At 43.1% G+C, this 21,127-nt stretch overlaps 2 protein-coding genes across 3 annotated transcripts in view; one reads left to right on the top strand and one right to left on the bottom strand.

Annotated features, from left to right (window-relative positions):
• Positions 1-5,880, top strand: part of LOC109870291 (ubiquitin carboxyl-terminal hydrolase 22-like) — a 43,048-nt gene extending 37,168 nt beyond the window's left edge. For both annotated transcript variants that reach the window (XM_020460731.2, XM_020460732.2), the window contains exons 9-13: positions 2-128; positions 276-367; positions 2,480-2,539; positions 3,445-3,594; positions 4,484-5,880. In XM_020460731.2, the coding sequence (XP_020316320.2) occupies positions 2-128; positions 276-367; positions 2,480-2,539; positions 3,445-3,594; positions 4,484-4,526 (472 nt within the window). In that variant the 3' untranslated portion in view covers positions 4,527-5,880. The remainder of the gene's footprint in view (position 1; positions 129-275; positions 368-2,479; positions 2,540-3,444; positions 3,595-4,483) is intronic.
• Positions 5,881-5,883: 3 nt separating this feature from the next.
• The window catches only part of LOC116357431 (tumor necrosis factor receptor superfamily member 13B-like), a 30,006-nt gene continuing 14,762 nt past the window's right edge, over positions 5,884-21,127 (bottom strand). The window contains exons 2-5 of the mRNA XM_031804578.1: positions 16,637-16,747; positions 16,175-16,291; positions 7,929-8,225; positions 5,884-7,710 (exon numbers count right to left, since the gene is read on the bottom strand). Of these exons, the coding sequence (XP_031660438.1) occupies positions 7,457-7,710; positions 7,929-8,225; positions 16,175-16,291; positions 16,637-16,747 (779 nt within the window). The 3' untranslated portion in view covers positions 5,884-7,456. The remainder of the gene's footprint in view (positions 7,711-7,928; positions 8,226-16,174; positions 16,292-16,636; positions 16,748-21,127) is intronic.

Genomic DNA, 21,127 nt, shown 5'->3' on the forward strand with positions numbered 1-21,127 from the left:
GGTTTACCCGACCAGAGCACTTAGGGAGCGGCGCCAAGATTAAGTGTAGCGGTTGCCATAGTTACCAGGAGTCCACCAAACAGCTGACTATGAAGAAGCTCCCCATTGTGGCGTGTTTCCACCTCAAAGTGAGCGTGTGTGGTGTTTTTTTTTGGTCTGTATTTGTGTAAAAGAAATGTAAGTGTGAGAGCTCAACTTTAGTTCGTCCTTCGCACTGTAATATCTCTAACCTCTCTCTTTGTCGTGTTTCCCCCCCCCCCCCTCCCTCCCCCCAGAGGTTTGAACACTCTGCGAAGCTGCGGAGGAAGATCATTACGTACGTCTCGTTCCCCTTAGAGCTGGACATGACTCCCTTCATGGCCTCCAGGTCAGTCTGAACAATGAGCCAGTCGCACAGTGGCGGAGACCAGGGCTGCATCTCAATAGTTTGAAGACTCTTCCTTTATTCATATTATTCATCCTCTGCACTGAGCCGAGAGAAGTGAAAGTCAGTCCACTGATGGTCTCTTTGCTATGTAGCCTTCACCTGCTGATTTCTTAAATCAGTGCTAGTGAAGTGAAGGAGCCTGGGAAAAGGAAGCCCCTTGAGTCAATCGAGAGGCATAGGTGTGCGCATATTTGTGTGTGTATGTGCTGTCTGACCAGCCATGTTCATTTGCCGTGTGTGTGTAATTGGTGTGTTTAACTTAATTAGCCAAACAAACACAGGTGTGCGCTCACACACACACACATCAACCCGTGACTCCCCATGCGTATCCCCTGATGTGCAGGATGTCAAAACAGCACCTGCTGCTGAAGGGGACTCCAATGAACTCAAATAGATTCAGATCTCTCTCCTCCAGAGAGAAAGGGAGGGATGACTGGAACTGCATGAATTGAATGAACAAGTGTACGTATGAAAGGGATGCGCCATATTGGTGCAGAGGTGGGAATGTGATCTAGGATTAGTGTCAGACGAAGCAGTCAGGGGCCTCATTTAGAAACAGTGCCAGACTGGGTGAGGTGTTAATCTCATAGCTAACTCAACTTTAAAGGGGTGCTTTTTATTATTATTTTTACATTTAACCTTTATTTAACTAGTCAATTCAGTTAATTCTTAGGGCTGCAATCCCGTTAACGGGATGATATGACAACAGCCAGTGAAAGTGCAGGGCGCCAAATTCAAAACAACAAAAATCTCATCATTAAAATTCCTCAAGCATACAAGTATTTTACACCATTTTAAAGATAAAATTCTCGTTAATCCAGCCACAGTGTCTGATTTCAAAAAGGCTTTCCAGCGAAAGCACCACAAACGATTATGTTAGGTCACCACCAACTCACAGAAAAACCCTGCCATTTTTCCAGCGAAAGAGTCACAAAAAGCACAAATAGAGATAAAAATGAATCACTAACCTTTGATGATCTTCATCAGATGACACTCATAGGACTTCATGTTACACAATATATGTATGTCTTGTTTGATAAAGTTCATATTTATATTAAAAAATCTGAGTTTACATTGGCGTGTTAGGTTCACTAGTTCCAAAAAGATCCAGTGATTTTGCATAGCCACAACAATTCAACAGAAATACTCATCATAAATGTAGATTTATACACATGGAATTATAGATATACCTCTCCTTAATGCAACCTCCTTAATGCAACTTCATGCAAAATGCTTGATTTGTTTGATAATGTCCATTATTTATGTCCAAGTAGTTACTTTTGTTAACGCGTTTAGTACACAAATCCAAACGCTTGTGCGGGTCCATCCGAACGTCGGACGAAAACTTCAAAAAGTTATATTACAGGTCGAAGAAACTTATCAAACTAAGTATAGAATCAATCTTTAGGGTGTTGTTATCATAAATCTTCAATAAAGTTCCAACCAGAGAATTCCTTTGTGTGGAGAGAAGCCAGCAGGTCGCTATCATGTGAATTGTGCATGACTAGCCCTTGGCTCTCTGCCAGACACCTGGCTCATTCAGCTCCCATTCAGCCCCACAACACAGTAGAAGCCTCATTCAAGTTTCTAAAGACGGTTGACATCTAGTGCAACTTCTTCCATATCCCACTGTGAATTCAATAGGAGCTGGGTTGAAAATCGACCAACCTCAGATTTCTCACTGATATCACAGATATCGACCAACCTCACAGATATCATTCAAACAGTTTTAGAAACTTCAGAGTGTTTTCTATCCAATACTATTAATAATATGCATATATTATCAACTGAGACTGAGGAGCAGGGCCAATTGTGCATCGCCCTATGGGTCTCCCGATCACGGCCGGTTGTGATACGGCCCGGGATCGAACCAGAGTCTTTGGGGAATCCTCTAGCACTGAGATGCGGTGCCTCAGACCGCTGCGCCACTCAGGAGGCCTGCTCTGAGGATTGATTGTAAATGTATACGTGTGGTATTATGCTAGAGGATGGCTTAGTGTGATGGTCTTTGTTCATTGTTGCTGACATATTGTCTGATCGTGTGTCTTTCAGCAAAGAGAACAGGATGAACGGACAGTACCAGCAGTCAGTAGACGTTTTCAACGATAATAAGTAAGTGGACTCTCCCTCTAACACTGAGTATACAAAACATTACGAAGACATGCTCTTTCCGTGACAGACTAACCAGGTAATTCTAGGCTAAAGCTATGATCCCTTATTGATGTCACTTGTTAAATCCATTTCAATCAGTCTTGAGACAATTGAGACATGGATTGTGTATGTGTGCCATTAAGAGGGCAAGACAGAAGATTTTAAGTGCCTTTTAAAACGGGGTATGTTAGTAGGTGCCAGGCGTACTGGTTTCCGTCAAAACCCAGCAGCGTTGCAGTTCTTTTCACGCTCAACAGTTTCCTGTGTGTATCAAGAATGGTCCACCACCCAAATGACATCCAGACAACTTGACACAACAGTGGGAAGCATTGGAGTCAACATGGGCTAGCATCCTTGTAGAATCCTTGCCTTGACGAATTGAGGCTGTTTTGAGGGCAAAAGGGAGGATTTCAACTACATTTTAGGAAGTTTTCCAAATTTTTTATATATTTTACCTTTATTTAACTAAGCAAAGCAGTTAAGAACAAATTCTTATTTTCAATGATGGCCTAGGAACAGTGGGTTAACTGGCTGTTCGGGGGCAGAACGACAGATTTGTACCATGTCAGCTCGGGGATTTTAACTTGCAACCTTCCGGTTACTAGTCCAACACTAACCACTAGGCTACCCTGCTGCCCCAACAGAAATACTCATGAACACGTACTCCATAATGTTTGGTATACTCAGTGTATGTTGCATGTAAAGAACAGTATATAATGACAGTGAATTTGCTCTGTTCTCTTGCTTTGATTTGAACCAATTCTCACCCATTTTCTGCCTCCCTTCTCTCTCTTCCCCCTTTCCCTCCACCTCCTTCCCTCCCTCCACTCTCTCTCCATGCCTTCGCCTCTCCTCCCTCCGTCCAGGTATTCTCTGTTTGCGGTGGTCAACCACCAGGGTACTCTGGAGAGCGGTCACTACACCACGTTCATCCGGCAGCACATGGACCAGTGGTTCAAGTGTGACGATGCCATCATCACCAAGGCCAGCAACAAGGACGTGTTGGACAGTGAAGGGTGAGCTCAGACCGCTGCAACCTCGACCTTTACGGTGCAAACCCCCTAAGCTCGACGTCCACTCCCCCGCGGAAATTGAATTGGCGTAAAAAATATAAAAAAATCCCCACAGAAATCTGTCAGGTTAATCTACAGATGTTTTTTTTTTGTTGTCGCATAGGATGCGTCTCAATCCACCGTATCCGCCGATGTCGCACCTCCGCATCTGCGGTGACCGAGCTAGAGCGGTGTTTGTCAGACCTCGAGACGTGGTGAAAAATTGGTTTTCTCACACAATCGTCTGTAGCGTCCGAATGGGTTACAAACTATTTTGAGCCCCCTATGGAAAGATGAGACTCTTAACGAACGCGGTGGTGTTCTCCACTTTGCTCTTTGAACCCCACAAGCGTCTTGGGACTGGTCTGGAGTCGGGTACAGCTGATCTGCCAACTTCTTCTGTCTGTTTTTCATCAAACATATAGCAGATCTGGTGTCAGAGGTTAGGGGAAACTTCTACCTACTCTGTATTGTTGGGGGAGGTTTCCCAGACGTCGTTTAAGCCTAGTCCAGGACTTAAAAAGCACTTGGAGATTCTCCATTGAACTTGCTTGTCGTCCAGGTTTATATTTTATGGTCAATCAGTAGACTTCAAAGCTACGTTATTTTTTAAATTTTTAACAAACTTCAAAGCCACGTTATGAACACCTGCTATTAGGAAGGTGTTTTAATGTTTTGTACACTCTGTGTATATTATTTCATTCAAAACTCCATCTCCCCTGTTCTTTCCATTTGTATCATTATGCAGTAGCTTCGACCTTGTGTTTTTCTCATAAGTAATTCCTCAAGATAATGAGAGAAATATATTTTGAGTGTGAAATCTTACCAGTGATTATTTTTTTCTTGTTGTCAGGTACCTTTTGTTCTACCATAAACAGTTTCTGGAGTATGAATAGCCAAGCTTCCTTCAGCACTGATGTCAATAGCCACCAAGAGTTGCGCAACAACAAAATGGCAACATAACACAAGCCTGCCTGAAACTCTACATCGGTGAAGATTTGAAGCTGTGGGAATGGAGGAACCCCGCATCCTTTCTAACTAAAAGGACACTCCACAACCAATCTGCATGGAAGCTACTACGTAGGATCTACTTGATAGGGCGGAAAGGAGGAAGAGGAGGGGGAAGATTGCAGAACGGCGAGAGAAACGAGGAGCCTTTGTTGGAAGATGAGGTGCTTCACTCTCTCGCTCTCCTCTCCTATCGTTTCAGGCAGATGAAGGAACAGTCCGACAGTGGCCACATCTCATAAAAACAGTCAACTACACGTTGTATTATTTTCTGAAATCCATAATTCCACTCCCCCCCCCGCACACACACACACACACACACACACTCATCTCTCAAGTGACCAAACATTTCTGAGGGAAGACATTTGGTTGTCTAAGTTCATTATATGCATTGTTATTGCTCTGAATGCAAAACAAGCTGACAGATTATATTAAGAACATTGCAAACACAAGAAGAGATGATTATAATCGTTGTTTGAACTTTTTGGTTTTGAAAATACTGTATGATGAATCTAGCGCACATTTTTTTTTTTACTGAAAAAAAGATGGGAGGTAGAGAAAAAGGGAGGTTGTTGTTCTGTGAAAAGTCCCCCCCTCTTTCTTTTCTTTTTTCTTTGAGGGCAGGGAAAATATAGAAGTCTATTTTTATAAGTCATTTGAATCCTTGTTCACGGTTTCCAATGTCCCCCCCTCCCTCGAACCCATGTCCTTGTTATGTTGTGCAGTCAATCATGTCTTTTTTTATTTTTATGTATGCTTCTCATGAGACTGCTGTTGTGGAGCCTTTTTCACATTTGTTGGTTGGTTTGTTTTTTTCTTGTGACGGGATAATTATTTTGTTGCTGACTTGGTTGTGAAGATGTTTCAGGTGATGCGTTGTTGTGAATAAGAAAAAGACGAGCACTATTCTGACACGGTGTGTATCCTGCCGTGGCGCGATCCGACAGTGTTAAACTTTGGCCACATGTTGCTCTTAATTGTGTGTGTGTGGGTGTACGCACATGTGTTGTGCGCATGTTTGTGTACTGAATCAGTACTTTTTTTTTCACATGTTAATTATGTATGTTAAAGTATGTATGTATGTTAAAAAAGAAAACCAAGGTATAAACTGAGTTCCTTTATCCATGTTACTGGAAAAGGTCAAGGGTTATTATGCTAGTCAAAAATACATCCCCCACACTTTATCTGCTGCAAGAACTGGACACTGATGGTGAGACACACAATAAAAAATCTATATCTATACTCTCGTGTCCGTCAGGGTTTTATTAACTTCTACAAGACTTACTGGAGGTCTTTGCTGAATCATGGCACAAGGAGGCCACCCACATGTGAATGTCTCCCGAGAGATGCAGCGGGTGTCATTTGGGGTGAGTACATACAGGCATAAATCATGTTCTCTGTTACTCCCTCAATACCATTTATTGTGTATCCTTTACCACCTATTTAATTTCTGCTCTCCAGACTTATCACATCACAGTTGTTTCTGGTCTGCATGGTGTAGGCCAGGTGAAGTTCACCATAGATGTGGCTGATCTTGGGACAGTTTAGAGTTACTGTTTTTTTCCTCCTAATGGTTCAGGTTAGGATTGTGGAGGGCAAGCTGATCCTAGATCTGTACCTAGTGGAAACTACCCTGGAGTGGGCGTGTCATCTGTCTAGGGTTGTTTTATTGCGATTATAATAGAATTATAATACTAGAATGGCCATGAACCTCATGATGGTCCAAAGGTCAGCCATGATGGTCATGGTCAACCTTGGTTTGCCAGTGCTGTGATAAGATATTGTGTAAAACAATGAATGTGAAGAATTGATCCGCTCTGTGTGTACCAAGGCACAAGGTGAGACCAACGTGCTAACACAGTAAGCAGATGGTTGGAGTCTTACAATGTTAATTAATCCAAAGGGGTAGGCAAGAGAATGGTCGTGGACAGGCCAAAAGGTCAAAACCAGATCAGAGTCCAGGAGGTACAGAGTGGCAGACAGGCTCGTGGTCAAGGCAAGCAGAATGGTCAGACATGCGGGTACAAAGTCCAGAAACAGGCAAGAGTCAAAACCAGGAGGACTAGAAAAAGGAGAATGCAAAAAGCAGGAGAACGGGAAAAACGCTGTTTGACTTGGAAACATACAAGACGAACTGGCACAAAGAGACAGGAAACACAGGGATAAATACACTGGGGAAAATAAGCGACACCTGGAGGGGGTGGAGACAATCACAAGGACAGGTGAAACATGACAGCATGACAGTATGGGTGTTTGCTAGCTAGCTGGCCAACCAGTTTTTGAGGAATGACACCATACATGTGTCTAATTAACTGCCAACAAGCAAACATTCCATTCAAACAAGGCAGACAATACACAGCTATACACTGACTCAAATCAGTTGATATGACTGAGACCTAAATGCAACAAGTACTGATATTGTATCATAGAGTAGCACACCGTTTTTCAAGAGAACTAAGACGTATGGTCTGTTTACATGTATTTTAGAAGGTATTTGTACAGAAAATTGGTATAAAACTAGTATCAAATGTTTTTAGAATTACAACACTATTTTAGGGTGACTATAATTACATTACACAATTTCTAATACATCACCTGCCTTACTTTTGTTTTCCTGCATCAGTAAAAGCAGGAAATGCATCACCTATGCCTCTGCCATTCATTCCAATTAGACTGGTTTTGTATTTCTTCCTGACCAAGATTGCTGCCATTTTCACCCCATTATGGAACTTTGAGGGTTTATGACATAGCCCCTCTAGTAATTTAATAGGATTTCTATGATTGCCGTAGTGTCCAGTCGGTTTCAGTTCTGCTCCGGTCAGAAGCTAGGCTGAGAGGGGGAGCAGATTATTTTTTCTGATGATCCACAAGTGAGTCGTCTGGTAGGAGTGTGGAGGTCCTGGGAGACAGCCTGCTGGTAGAGGGTGAGAGGGGGTCTCTGCTGCTTCTCACCTCTGCCAGGCACTCTGAGGTCAGGGAAGCAGTGGACACACACACAGGTCTCTATTGGGCTGGACGAACGGCCCGCTGTCACACTGTTCAGCTTGGGCAGGGATGGATCCATCAGGTTGTCTAAAGATGGTAAGAATGCATGCACACAGAGAAGAGAGATAAAGAAGCCATGCTGAGTTATTCGATTGTGATCTAGGATCATTTTTGCCTTTTGGATCTTAATGAATAGGAATACATGGACGAGGGGACCTGATCCCCGATCAGCACTCCTACTCTGAGTGGTTTTATGAAGACATGCCCTGAGCTATGTTTTAGACTAGAGTTGTGCCCAAACTGACCTTTGGATGACTTGCTGTGCTGGTTAGGCTCTTGGGCCTCCTGGCTTCCACGGCCCTGGGTGGGACTGCTCTGTGTGGCCCCTGGTCGGGGACCTCTGACACTGGCCCTCCTCAGCAGCACAAGCAGGGCCAAAGACAGGGTCAACAGCAGCAGAGCCAGACACAAGCCCAGCAGAGAGTACACCAGGATGACTGAGTTAGGCACACCACTGAGTAGGGAGTCCCCCTTGGTGGTAGGTTTCTGGAAGACTGTCCCATCCACAGGCCTCAAGGTTGCACTCAAGTCAGGCTGTTGGGCTTAAGGTGAATTAAATTACTTAAATTACTTAATTTAAATCCTTATTTACCTTGCAATAACATCAATGTAATGCAAAGTGAGTCTAAACAAATGTATGCACCATTTCCAAATGTCAAAGCTCTACTTCTAGGAGTTTCTCAATTCAAAAGATCTAAACCAAAAGCATTTAATCCCAAGGTTATCCTATTTAAATGTGACTGAATTAGAAAAAGACACCAAATGGCACCCTATTCCCTAAATAGTGTACTTCTTTTGGCCAGTGCCTTATGGAAGGGTGCCGTTCGGGACGTAGACAACACATTTCAGCCTTTGGCGTTGGGAAATATGGCAGCAGTTTTACGGGCTCCTGACCAATTATGCTATTTTGAGTTGTTTTGTAATTTTTTTTAATGTAATGAAACAGGCAGGGAGCAGGTCTCGAACCATCGACCTTCGAACCCAAGGTCCGGCGCGCTATCGACTGTGCCGCAAAAGCATGCTCGTGCGACAGACTCGATTTCCGCGCTTATAAACCCAGGGTCTTTACAATAATATTTTTTTCATATTCAGATTTTTCACCCCTACTTGTTTAGAATGGGACAGCCCCATCGCGCATTTTTTAAACGAGTGTAGGGGACTCGTCTAGATAAATGAATCAATGTCAGATCTTTGTTTTCGCTGAATCACCGTTTGGATATTTAGTAACAATTAGGCTGGGGGAAATGTTAGCTAAATTGAGGCGAGTGCTAATCATCATCTTCGTTCTAGTTTTCTCATATATTAGCTGATCAGAACAGTTTGCTAGCATCTTATACAAATTGATTTTTGCTCTTCACTCGCCTGTCATACTCCCGACCAAAAGCCTGTGATTTGTCTGATAATCAATCAATGTGAATTTTTCCCCCACTGAATCTATGTCTGTACACAGTAGTTGGTTAGTTGATCTCCGTCTGGAAAACTGGAAGTTGTTGCTCATTTATTTGTTTGCTCATCTATCACTGATCAGAAACATGGAGCATGAAATAATGTTGCGGAAATCAAGTGTATTAATTATCTAATGACCAACGTAGAAGCCGTATATAGCCTTAAATAGATTCCATGGTGTTTTCCTATCGTCCCAATCCCACTGAAACCCATAATTCAGACTCCTGTCTCACATGGAAACTCCTAACTGTATTCTGTAATCCATAGGTGGCATTATCAAAGCACGTCTCGCCTATGCATGTCAACATATTGCGATAACATTGTTTATAACATTTCCTCCGCTTCTCTGCGCTGTCCCATATGAGAGCTTTGGTAGAGAATATGTGATCATTAAATGGTTTAAGAGTAGATATGGATTTTTTTAACAGAGTTGGTCCCCGTTATACCTTGATATTTAAGCATTTTCATTTCCCCGTTATTCAAGCTGATCTGCTACCTGTATAATCATCAATTCGATTTGACCAAATAGGACATTGTGATAAGGTGCGTCTCGGTGAGAGGTGTAGGAGTCAGGCGCAGGAGAGCAGGGATTTCTGAGAAGCGTGTTTAATATATAAATAGATATATATACACGCATAGTCCACCAATACAAAATTGGCACAGATGAAAATCCAAAACTACGCTCTCGAAGGAACAACCACAGTTCCGACACTACATACAAGTGCCTAAATAGTGAAGACAATACAGAAACCCGTGCCAAACGCAAACGGAGGAACAAACTCAGTTCCGAAATTTAACTACACGTACGTAATAGCGAGCGCCGCCCGAACAGGGAGAGGAGTTACCTTCGGTAGAAGTCGTGACAGACATATTATGTCATTCGTTGGAGGTTATCTAGCAAGCTTAGCAACTTTGGTCGTTTTTCTTTTGTTTGACTGCGGTTACAAAGTTTGTATGATTTGACAACGCGTTGGTCAACTCGGGGACCGCTCTGTGTTAAGGTAGCCTACAGCTGAAATGCGTTGAATTAATTGTGGAACATGATAAACTTCAAAACCGGCCTGCTTAGCAATTCACAACAATGTCATTGTCGATCATAGTTACTCTATAATTGTTTTTATATCAGTTTTACTTGCTGTAAAATATTTACAAAGTGGCACAGCAACAATCTTTTTGGGGGAGAAACCCGAGTAAAGAGATCTTGGTTGTAAAAGCTTTAAATTCGCAGTTATGATTTTTTAGGTATTTCCCGGGACAAATATAAATTATGGAAACTTGGTTGATTTTCGAGAAACTTTAAGGGGCAATTTGAGATTGAAGTTCGAAGAAATGTTAAAATGATCAAATTTATTCAAAATGAAGGTGTCTGAAGTTGAACACTTGTTTCTTTTTCCATATTCCCTTGTATAGAAATAATAATTTTTGTAAATTATCCCAAGTATATTGAGGTAACTATTTGCATCAGCTTTTTAAGTATAGCTGTGAGTATATATTTGAGTAGTAGGAACCCAATTTAAATACATTTTACTAACCTGAGTACCATAAGTAACTGAGCTAAAAAACATTTGTAGATAAAACACAGAATATCAATTATGACACTGAGTAAATTCAGAAAATTAAACTTACAATATTAGTTCTGTAGCTGATTTACATTAAGTATATCAAACTTATAACATTAGTTCTCGGACTTGAAGGACTTAAGCAGGTAAAAAAAAAGAACTGTTCTGAACCTGAAAAAATGAAGTTGAATTAAATAAATTTTTGAGATCCAGTTAGTTGTTTAACTTAATATATTTGAGTTTGTTATACACTAAAAGCAACAATAAATTACACTTAAAACATCCTCCTTGTTGGATTTTAAAAAGCTGATGCAAATAGTTACCAAAAATGTTTAAGTAAAAGGGGCACAATATTTTTTACAGTGTGGGATTCTCTGCCTCTAACCCTATTACGGGGGCTGAGTCACTGGCTTACTGGTCCTCTTCCATGCCGTCCCTAGGAGGGGTGCGTCACTTGAGTGGGTTGAGTCACTGACGTGATCTTCCTGTCCGGGTTGGTGCCCCGCTCGGGTTCGTGCCGTGGGAGAGATCTTTGTGGGCTATACTCAGCCTTGTCCCAGGGTAGTAAGTTGGTGGTTGAAGATATCCCTCTAGTAGTGTGGAGGTTGTGCTTTGGCAAAGTGGGTGGGGTTGTATCCTGCTGGGTTGGCCCTGTCCAGGGGTATCATCGCATGGGGAAACAGTGTCTCCCGAATCCTCCTGTCTCAGCCTCCAGTATTTATGCTGCAATAGTTTATGTGTCGGAGGGCAAGGGTCAGTCTGTTATATCTGGAGCATTTCTCCTGTCTTATCTGGTGTCCTGTATGAATTTAAGTATTCTCCCAATAATTCTCTTCCTCCCCTCCCAGAGGACCTGAGCCCTGGGACCATGTCTCAGGACTACCTGGCCTGATGACTTCTTGCTGTCCCCAGTCCACCTTGTCATGCTGCTGCTCCAGTTTAAACTGTTGTGCCTGCGGCTATGGAACACTGACCTGTTCACCGGACCTGCTACCTTGTCCCGGATCTGCTGTTTTCGACTCTCTCTCTCTACCGCACTGTTGTCTCTAACTCTGAATGCTTGGCTATGATAATCCAACTGACATTTACTCCTAAGGTGCTGACCTGTTGCACCCTCTACAATCACTGTGATTATTATTATTTGACCCTGCTGGTCATCTATGAACGTTTGAACATCTTGGCCATGTTCTGTTATAATCTCCACCCGGCACAGCCAGAAGAGGACTGGCCATCCCTCAGAGCCTGGTTCCTCTCCAGGTTTCTTCCTAGTTTCCTACCTTTCTAGGGAGTTTTTCCTAGCCACTGTGCTTCTACATCTGCATTTCTTGCTGTTTGGGGTTTCTGTATTGCACTTTGTGACATCGGCTGATGTAAAAAGGGCATTGTAAATAAATTTCATTGATTGAAAACTGTCATGGTCAAAACATACACTGCTCAAAAACATAAAGGGAACACTAAAATAACACATCCTAGATCTGAATGAATGAAATATTCTTATTAAATACTTTTTTCTTTACATAGTTGAATGTGCAGCAAACAAAATTAAAAATAAAATTAAAAAAAAAATGATCAATGGAAATCAAATTTATCAACCCATGGAGGTCTGGATTTGGAGTCACGCTCAACATTTAAGTGGAAAACCATACTACAGGCTGATCCAACTTTGATGTAATGTCCTTAAAACAAGTCAAAATGAAGCTCAGTAGTGTGTGTGGCCTCCACGTGCCTGGATGACCTCCCTACAACGCCTGGGCATGCTAATGATGAGGTGGAGGATGGTCTCCCGAGGGATCTCCTCCCAGACCTGGACTAAAGCATCCGCCAACTCCTGGACAGTCTGTTGTGCAACGTGGCGTTGGTGGATGGAGCGAGACATGATGTCCCAGATGTGTTCAATTGGATTCAGGTCTGGGGAACGGGCGGGCCAGTCCATAGCATCAATGCCTTCCTCTTGCAGGAACTGCTGACACACTCCAGCCACATGAGGTCTAGCATTGTCTTGCATTCGGAGGAACCCAGGGCCAACCGCACCAGCATATGGTCTCACAAGGGGTCTGAGTATCTCATCTCGGTACCTAATGGCAGTCAGGCTACCTCTGGCGAGCACATGGAGGGCTGTGCGGCCCCCCAAAGAAATGCCACCCCACACCATGACTGAACCACCCCCAAACCGGTCATGCTGGAGGATGTTGCAGGCAGCAGAATGTTCTCCACGGCGTCTCCAGACTCTGTCACGTCTGTCACATGTGCTCAGTGTGAACCTGCTTTCATCTGTGAAGAGCACAGGGCGCCAGTGTCGAATTTACCAATCTTGGTCTTCTCTGGCAAATGCCAAACGTCCTGCACGGTGTTGGGCTGTAAGCACAACCCCCACCTGTGGACGTTGGGCCCTCATACCACCCTCATGGAGTCTGTTTCTGACCGTTTGAGCAGACAAATGTACATTTGTGGCCTGCTGGAGGTCATTTTGCAGGGCTCTGGCAGTGCTCCTCCTGCTCTTCCTTGCACAAAGGCAGGGGTAGCGGTCCTGCTGCTGGGTTGTTGCCCTCCTATGGCCTCCTCCACGTCTCCTGATGTACTGGCCTGTCTCCTGGTAGCGCCGCCATGCTCTGGACACTACGCTGACAGACACAGCAAACCTTCTTGCCACAGCTCGCATTGATGTGCCATCCTGGATGAGCTGCACTACCTGAGCCACTTGTGTGGGTTGTAGACTCCGTCTCATGCTACCACTAGAGTGAAAGCACCGCCAGCATTCAAAAGTGACCAAAACATCAGCCAGGAAGCATAGGAACTGAGAAGTGGTCTGGTCACCACCTGCAGAACCACTCCTTTATTGGGGGTGTTTTGCTAATTGCCTTTTATTTCCACCTGTTGTCTATTCCATTTGCACAACAGCATGTGAAATTTATTGTCAATCAGTGTTGCTTCCTAAGTGGACAGTTAGATTTCACAGAAGTGTGATTGACTTGGAGTTACATTGTGTTGTTTAAGTGTTCCCTTTATTTCTTTGAGCAGTTTATATATTCAATGGTTGTAAAGATGGGAAGACATCTGTCCGTAATAAAGAGATGCTCTACTTTTTTGACACCACACTCCAAAAAGCAAGTCCTGCAGGCTCTAGTTTTGTTTTATCCTGATTATAGATTTTAAAGTAGATTTAAGTCAACACTGTAACTCGGCCACTCAGAAACATTCACTGTCTTCTTGGTAAGGAACTCCAGTGTACTGTAGATTTGGCTTTGTGTTTTAGGTTATTGTCCTGCTGAAAGATTCATCTCCCAGTGTCTGGTGGAAAGCAGACTAAACCAGGTTTTACTTGAGGATTTTGCCTGTGCTTAGCTCCATTCTGTTTCTTTTTTACCCTGAAAAACTCCCATCCTTAACGATTACAAGCATACCCATAACATGATGTAGCCACCACTAAGATTGAAAATAGGGAGAGTGGTACTCAGTAATGTGTTGGATTTACTTCAAACATAACACTTTTTATTCAGGACAAAAAGTGAATTGCTTTGCCAAATGTTTTGCAGTGTTAGGGGCGGCAGGGTAGCCTAGTGGTTAGAGCGTTGGACTAGTAACCGAAAGGTTGCAAGTTCAAATCCCCGAGCTGACAAGGTACAAATCTGTCGTTCTGCCGGCAGTTCACAGGTAGTTAACCCACTGTTTCTAGGCCGTCATTGAAAATAAGGATTTCTTCTTAACTGACTTGCCTAGTAAAATAAAGGTAAAGGTTTCAAACAGGATGCATGTTTTGGAATAGTTTTTTATTCTGTACAGGCTTCCTTCTTTTCACTCTGTCAATTAGGTTAGTATTGTGGAGTAACTACAATGTTGGTACATCCAAAGTGTTCTATTATCACAGCCGTTAAACTCTGTAACTGTTTTAAAGTCAGCATTGGCCTTATGGTGAAATCCCTGGGTGGTTTCCTTCCTCTCCGGCAACTGAGTTAGGAGAGAGGCCTGTATCTTTGCAGTGACTGGGTGTATTGATACAGCATTCAAAGTGTCAATAATATCATCACCATGCTCAAAGGGATATTAAATGTATGCCCCCCCCCCCCCCCTCCCCCTAATCTACCAATAGGTGCACTTGTTTGCAAGGCATTGGAAAACCTCCCCGGTCTTTGTGGTTGAATCTGTGTTTGAACACTGCTCAATTGAAGGACCTACAGATATGAGGTAGTCATTCAAAAGTCAAGGTAAACACTATTATTGGACACAGAATGAGTCCATGCAACTAATTGTGTGACTTGTTAAGCAAATTTTTACTCCTGAACTTATTTAGTCTTGCCATAACAAAGGGGTTGAATACTTATTGACTCATAACATTAAAGCTTTTAACTTGATTAATTAGTTAAAAAAAAATATATATATAATTACACTTTGACATTATGGGGATTGTGTGTAGGTCAGTGACAAAAACATCTAAATTGAATCAATTTTAAATCCAGGTTGTAACACAACAAAATATGGAAAAAGTCAAGGGGTGTGAATACTTTCTGAAGGCACTGTATATTTGGTAAAACACCAATAAACAACAAAAAATGCTATGTGCACTATTCACATATACAGTACATATTCATATTCTTATATACAGTAGAGTTAAATTAGATCTTTAGAAAGAGGAGAGGTGCTGTGATACAGGATTTTTTTGTCCGTTTTTTTAATGCTAAACTTGCTTTTTGCTTGAGAAACCTCTGGTGGGAGATCATTCCATGATGACATGACTCTATACATAACTGAGCGACGTGTTAAATCTTTGTGTTCCGTGAAGGAACCCATAGTGGCGTGTCTGATGGGGTATGTACACTACCGGTCTAAAGTTTTAGAACACCTACTCATTCAAGGATTTTTCTTTATTTGTACTAGTTTCTACATTTTAGAAAAATAGTGAAGACATCAAAACTATGAAATAATACATATGGAATCATGTAGTAACCAAAAAGATGTTAAACAAATCAAAATATGTATTATATTTGAGATTCTTCAAATAGCCAGCCTTTGCCTTGATGACAGCTTTGCACACTGTATCTAGAGGGATTTGTATTTAGCTGAGCCTGCTAGCTAGTTACATTTCGGTTAGCGAGAAATTGCTGTGAAGTCATTGAAATAACTTAAAAATAACGATTAAGGTAGCCACAGTATGTAATCTAACTCAACACTTAACTACTACAAACTCATTTAAATGACAATAAATAAAGGTTCACCTTTTTGTTTTCCACTGTCCAGTGGCAGCACAAGTGGGGCATTTGATTTGCGAACTCATCACATGATCAGCGTGTCATCAGCAACACTAAAAAAGTACTTCTAGGTCATGGAACTTTGGACCAATTTTCAAAATAAAAAATGTCTAAATATTGGATCGTCAGCCAGAAACTATTTTGGAGATGGCTGTAGGCTCAATTAATTATTTAGTAGTGTACAAACTCTTATGACTGTTTGTGAGAGCTGTCTGTGTATGCGTGTACCTGCCTGCCACTCACTCTGACATTGGTGAGAACACTCTGAGGGATGGTTGCCACACACGACAGCACACGTCAGACACTTCTTCAACAGCCTGTCGTAGTACTGCCCTGGGACTGCCTTACACCCTAGAGAAACTGGCACAAACATACACACAACGGCACAGGAATGGTATACGTATTATAAAATGTCTGTGTTTTGACACAAAATGGCTACTATGTATCAATCACAATTGCACTAGACTATACTTGTTACTTAACCCCACAAAAAGGATCTTGAGATTCATTGATCTTTGTGTGAACCTTTTACCACTGATATAACACCATAGAATGAAATATAACATGTATGTTATGTGTATAACTTTGAGGACTGAGTCATATGGACAATCATGTGGTGCATTGGCCTCTCATTGTCTTCTTAAGTGTATGCGTTATTTCCTCCGGTGAGCGTTTGTGTGTGTGTGTGTGTGTGTGTGAACTTACCACAGTACTCGATGCATCTGAGGTGGTGGTGAGGCTGCTGGCAGACCATCTGACAGGTCAGACACTTCCTCACCAGGCCATCCCAGAAGTGACCCTCAGGACAGCCAAACCCTATGGCTCAGCTCAGGTGTCAACTCACACTCTGACTCACTGAATGACAGGCAGAGGGAAATCAGGGTCAGTTCATGGAATCCTTGCGTAATCAGCTTTGTATCACTTGGTTGGGATTGATTCAAACCTGACACTAATCAAGTTGATTTGGGGGTGTTAGGCGTCCAGATTTTATATTACTTTATGATGAACTTCCTTAGATTTTGTGGTCTATTTTTCTTCTTTACTTTTAGATGGTGTAGTTTCGTCTACAGGCAGACAAGCAGGCTCAAACAAACTGGACACACAGAAAAATGATGAATTACTCATGTACTGTATATTATTCTGTCCAAGTAACTCTCATTTGTTGACTTCTGTGTTCGAAAAAGCCTTGGTTTCATGCATGTCAACATCAGAAGCCTCCTCCCTAAGTTTGTCTTACTCACTGCTTTAGCACACTCTGCTAACCCTGATGTCCTTGCTGTGTCTGAATCCTGGCTCAGGAAGGCCACCAAAAATTCAGAGATTTCCATACCCAACTATAACATCTTCCGTCAAGATAGAACTGCCAAAGGGGGAGGAGTTGCAGTTTACTGCAGAGATGGCCTGCAAAGTAATGTCATACTTTCCAGGTCCATACCCAAACAGTTCGAACTACTAATTTTGAAAATTACTCTCTCCAGAAATAAGTCTCTCACGGTTGCCGCCTGCTACCGACCCCCCTCAGCTCCCAGCTGTGCCCTGGACACCATTTGTGAATTGATCGCCCCCCATCTAGCTTCAGAGTTTGTTCTGTTAGGTGACCTAAACTGGGATATGCTTAACACCCCGCCAGTCCTACAATCTAAGCTAGATGCCCTCAATCTCACACAAATCATCAGGGAACCCACCAGGTACAACCCTAACTCTGTAAACAAGGGCACCCTCATAGACGTCATCCTGACCAACTGGCCCTCCAAATACACCTCCGCTGTCTTCAACCAGGATCTCAGCGATCACTGCCTCATTGCCTGTATCCGCTACGGAGCCGCAGTCAAACGACCACCCCTCATCACTGTCAAACGCTCCCTAAAACACTTCTGTGAGCAGGCCTTTCTAATCGACCTGGCCCGGGTATCCTGGAAGGACATTGACCTCATCCCGTCAGTTGAGGATGCCTGGTCATTCTTTAAAAGTAACTTCCTCACCATTTTAGATAAGCATGCTCCGTTCAAAAAATGCAGAACTAAGAACAGATACAGCCCTTGGTTCACCCCAGACCTGACTGCCCTCGACCAGCACAAAAACATCCTGTGGCGGACTGCAATAGCATCGAATAGTCCCCGTGATATGCAACTGTTCAGGGAAGTCCGGAACCAATACACGCAGTCAGTCAGGAAAGCTAAGGCCAGCTTCTTCAGGCAGAAGTTTGCATCCTGTAGCTCCAACTCCAAAAAGTTCTGGGACACTGTGAAGTCCATGGAGAACAAGAGCACCTCCTCCCAGCTGCCCACTGCACTGAGGCTAGGTAACACGGTCACCACTGATAAATCCATGATTATCGAAAACTTCAATAAGCATTTCTCAACGGCTGGCCATGCCTTCCGCCTGGCTACTTCAACCTCGGCCAACAGCTCCGCCCCCCCCGCAGCTCCTCGCCCAAGCCTCCCCAGGTTCTCCTTTACCCAAATCCAGATAGCAGATGTTCTGAAAGAGCTGCAAAACCTGGACCCGTACAAATCAGCTGGGCTTGACAATCTGGACCCTCTATTTCTGAAACTATCTGCCACCATTGTCGCAACCCCTATTACCAGCCTGTTCAACCTCTCTTTCATCTCGTCTGAGATCCCCAAGGATTGGAAAGCTGCCGCAGTCATCCCCCTCTTCAAAGGGGGAGACACCCTGGACCCAAACTGTTACAGACCTATATCCATCCTGCCCTGCCTATCTAAGGTCTTCGAAAGCCAAGTCAACAAACAGGTCACTGACCATCTCGAATCCCACCGTACCTTCTCCGCTGTGCAATCTGGTTTCCGAGCCGGTCATGGGTGCACCTCAGCCACACTCAAGGTACTAAACGACATCATAACCGCCATCGATAAAAGACAGTACTGTGCAGCCGTCTTCATCGACCTCGCCAAGGCTTTCGACTCTGTCAATCACCATATTCTTATCGGCAGACTCAGTAGCCTCGGTTTTTCGGATGACTGCCTTGCCTGGTTCACCAATTACTTTGCAGACAGAGTTCAGTGTGTCAAATCGGAGGGCATGCTGTCCGGTCCTCTGGCAGTCTCTATGGGGGTGCCACAGGGTTCAATTCTCGGGCCGACTCTTTTCTCTGTGTATATCAATGATGTTGCTCTTGCTGCGGGCGATTCCCTGATCCACCTCTACGCAGACGACACCATTCTATATACTTTCGGCCCGTCTTTGGACACTGTGCTATCTAACCTCCAAACAAGCTTCAATGCCATACAACACTCCTTCCGTGGCCTCCAACTGCTCTTAAACGCTAGTAAAACCAAATGCATGCTTTTCAACCGGTCGCTGCCTGCACCTGCATGCCCGACTAGCATCACCACCCTGGATGGTTCCGACCTAGAATATGTGGACGTCTATAAGTACCTAGGTGTCTGGCTAGACTGCAAACTCTCCTTCCAGACTCATATCAAACATCTCCAATCGAAAATCAAATCAAGAGTCGGCTTTCTATTCCGCAACAAAGCCTCCTTCACTCAAGCCGCCAAGCTTACCCTAGTAAAACTGACTATCCTACCGATCCTCGACTTCGGCGATGTCATCTACAAAATGGCTTCCAACACTCTACTCAGCAAACTGGATGCAGTCTATCACAGTGCCATCCGTTTTGTCACTAAAGCACCTTATACCACCCACCACTGCGACTTGTATGCTCTAGTCGGCTGGCCCTCGCTACATATTCGTCGCCAGACCCACTGGCTCCAGGTCATCTACAAGTCTATGCTAGGTAAAGCTCCGCCTTATCTCAGCTCACTGGTCACGATGGCAACACCCATCCGTAGCACGCGCTCCAGCAGGTGTATCTCACTGATCATCCCTAAAGCCAACACCTCATTTGGCCGCCTTTCGTTCCAGTACTCTGCTGCCTGTGACTGGAACGAATTGCAAAAATCGCTGAAGTTGGAGACTTTTATCTCCCTCACCAACTTCAAACATCAGCTATCTGAGCAGCTAACCGATCGCTGCAGCTGTACATAGTCTATTGGTAAATAGCCCACCCTTTTCACCTACCTCATCCCCGTACTGTTTCTATTTATTTACTTTTCTGCTCTTCTGCACACCAATATCTCTACCTGTACATGACCATCTGATCTTTTATCACTCCAGTGTTAATCTGCAAAATTGTAATTATTTGCCTACCTCCTCATGCCTTTTGCACACATTGTATATAGACCCCCCCTTCGTTTTCTACTGTGTTATTGACTTGTTAATTGTTTACTCCATGTGTAACTCTTTGTTGTATGCTCACACTGCTATGCTTTATCTTGGCCAGGTCGCAGTTGCAAATGAGAACTTGTTCTCAACTAGCCTACCTGGTTAAATAAAGGTGAAATAAAAATAAAAAATAAATAAAATAGAAGGTATCAGAAGAGAGGACAAGCCTCTATACACAACTTCAAAGATTTAAATGCACTTTTCTTGACAGAGGCATACTGCGCTGTGCTCCACTGGGCACAAAATCACTGAGCTGGAAAAATGACACGCTCGACAAATAAAGCTACGCCTCGCCTTGGTCTTCAACTTCATAAAATTGACTTGTACATTTGTTCTTATCTGTGAATTTGCCTAAATAATTCTCCAACGATAGCATTTTTACACCTTTACTGATTATTCATTCCTTTTACCCCACATGATGTGATCAATGGGTGTCATTGTTGGTGTAACACTGTAAGTTATGTATTCAAGGCATGATGTTGATCTTTAAGTCTGGATATCCGTTAAGTAAACATTTGAATAATTATGTTCTCCTTCAATACCATTCCCAGGTGTTCTATGAATAATCAAAGACAACATCCATATTTTAAAAAGTTATAAACCACGAACAGCTTACTCATTAACCAGCTCACTTGTAACTAAAAATACATCTCATCATGGAATGTAATAATAATGCCCAATGTAATAAAACACAATATCGTATGACTTACCTACAGAGAGAAGAAAGACATCTGAGGACCTCAGCTTGAAATGTGCCCCTCTTGCAGTGACCTTGGGCTACATGTATTTGAGTAAGGGGCTGATTTGGGTGCAACCACAATGCATTTTCTGGGACTTCCCCCTTGCACTGAAGGTAAGCTCTTCTCCAGTTATGATGAGTCAGGCTTGATAGGTGTGAATTGTGACTAAAATATGGAGTTTTGTCATATCTGTATATACTACTACTTA

This window comes from Oncorhynchus kisutch, linkage group LG25, assembly GCF_002021735.2.
Source record: "Oncorhynchus kisutch isolate 150728-3 linkage group LG25, Okis_V2, whole genome shotgun sequence".
Classification (NCBI taxonomy): Eukaryota; Metazoa; Chordata; class Actinopteri; order Salmoniformes; family Salmonidae; genus Oncorhynchus; species Oncorhynchus kisutch.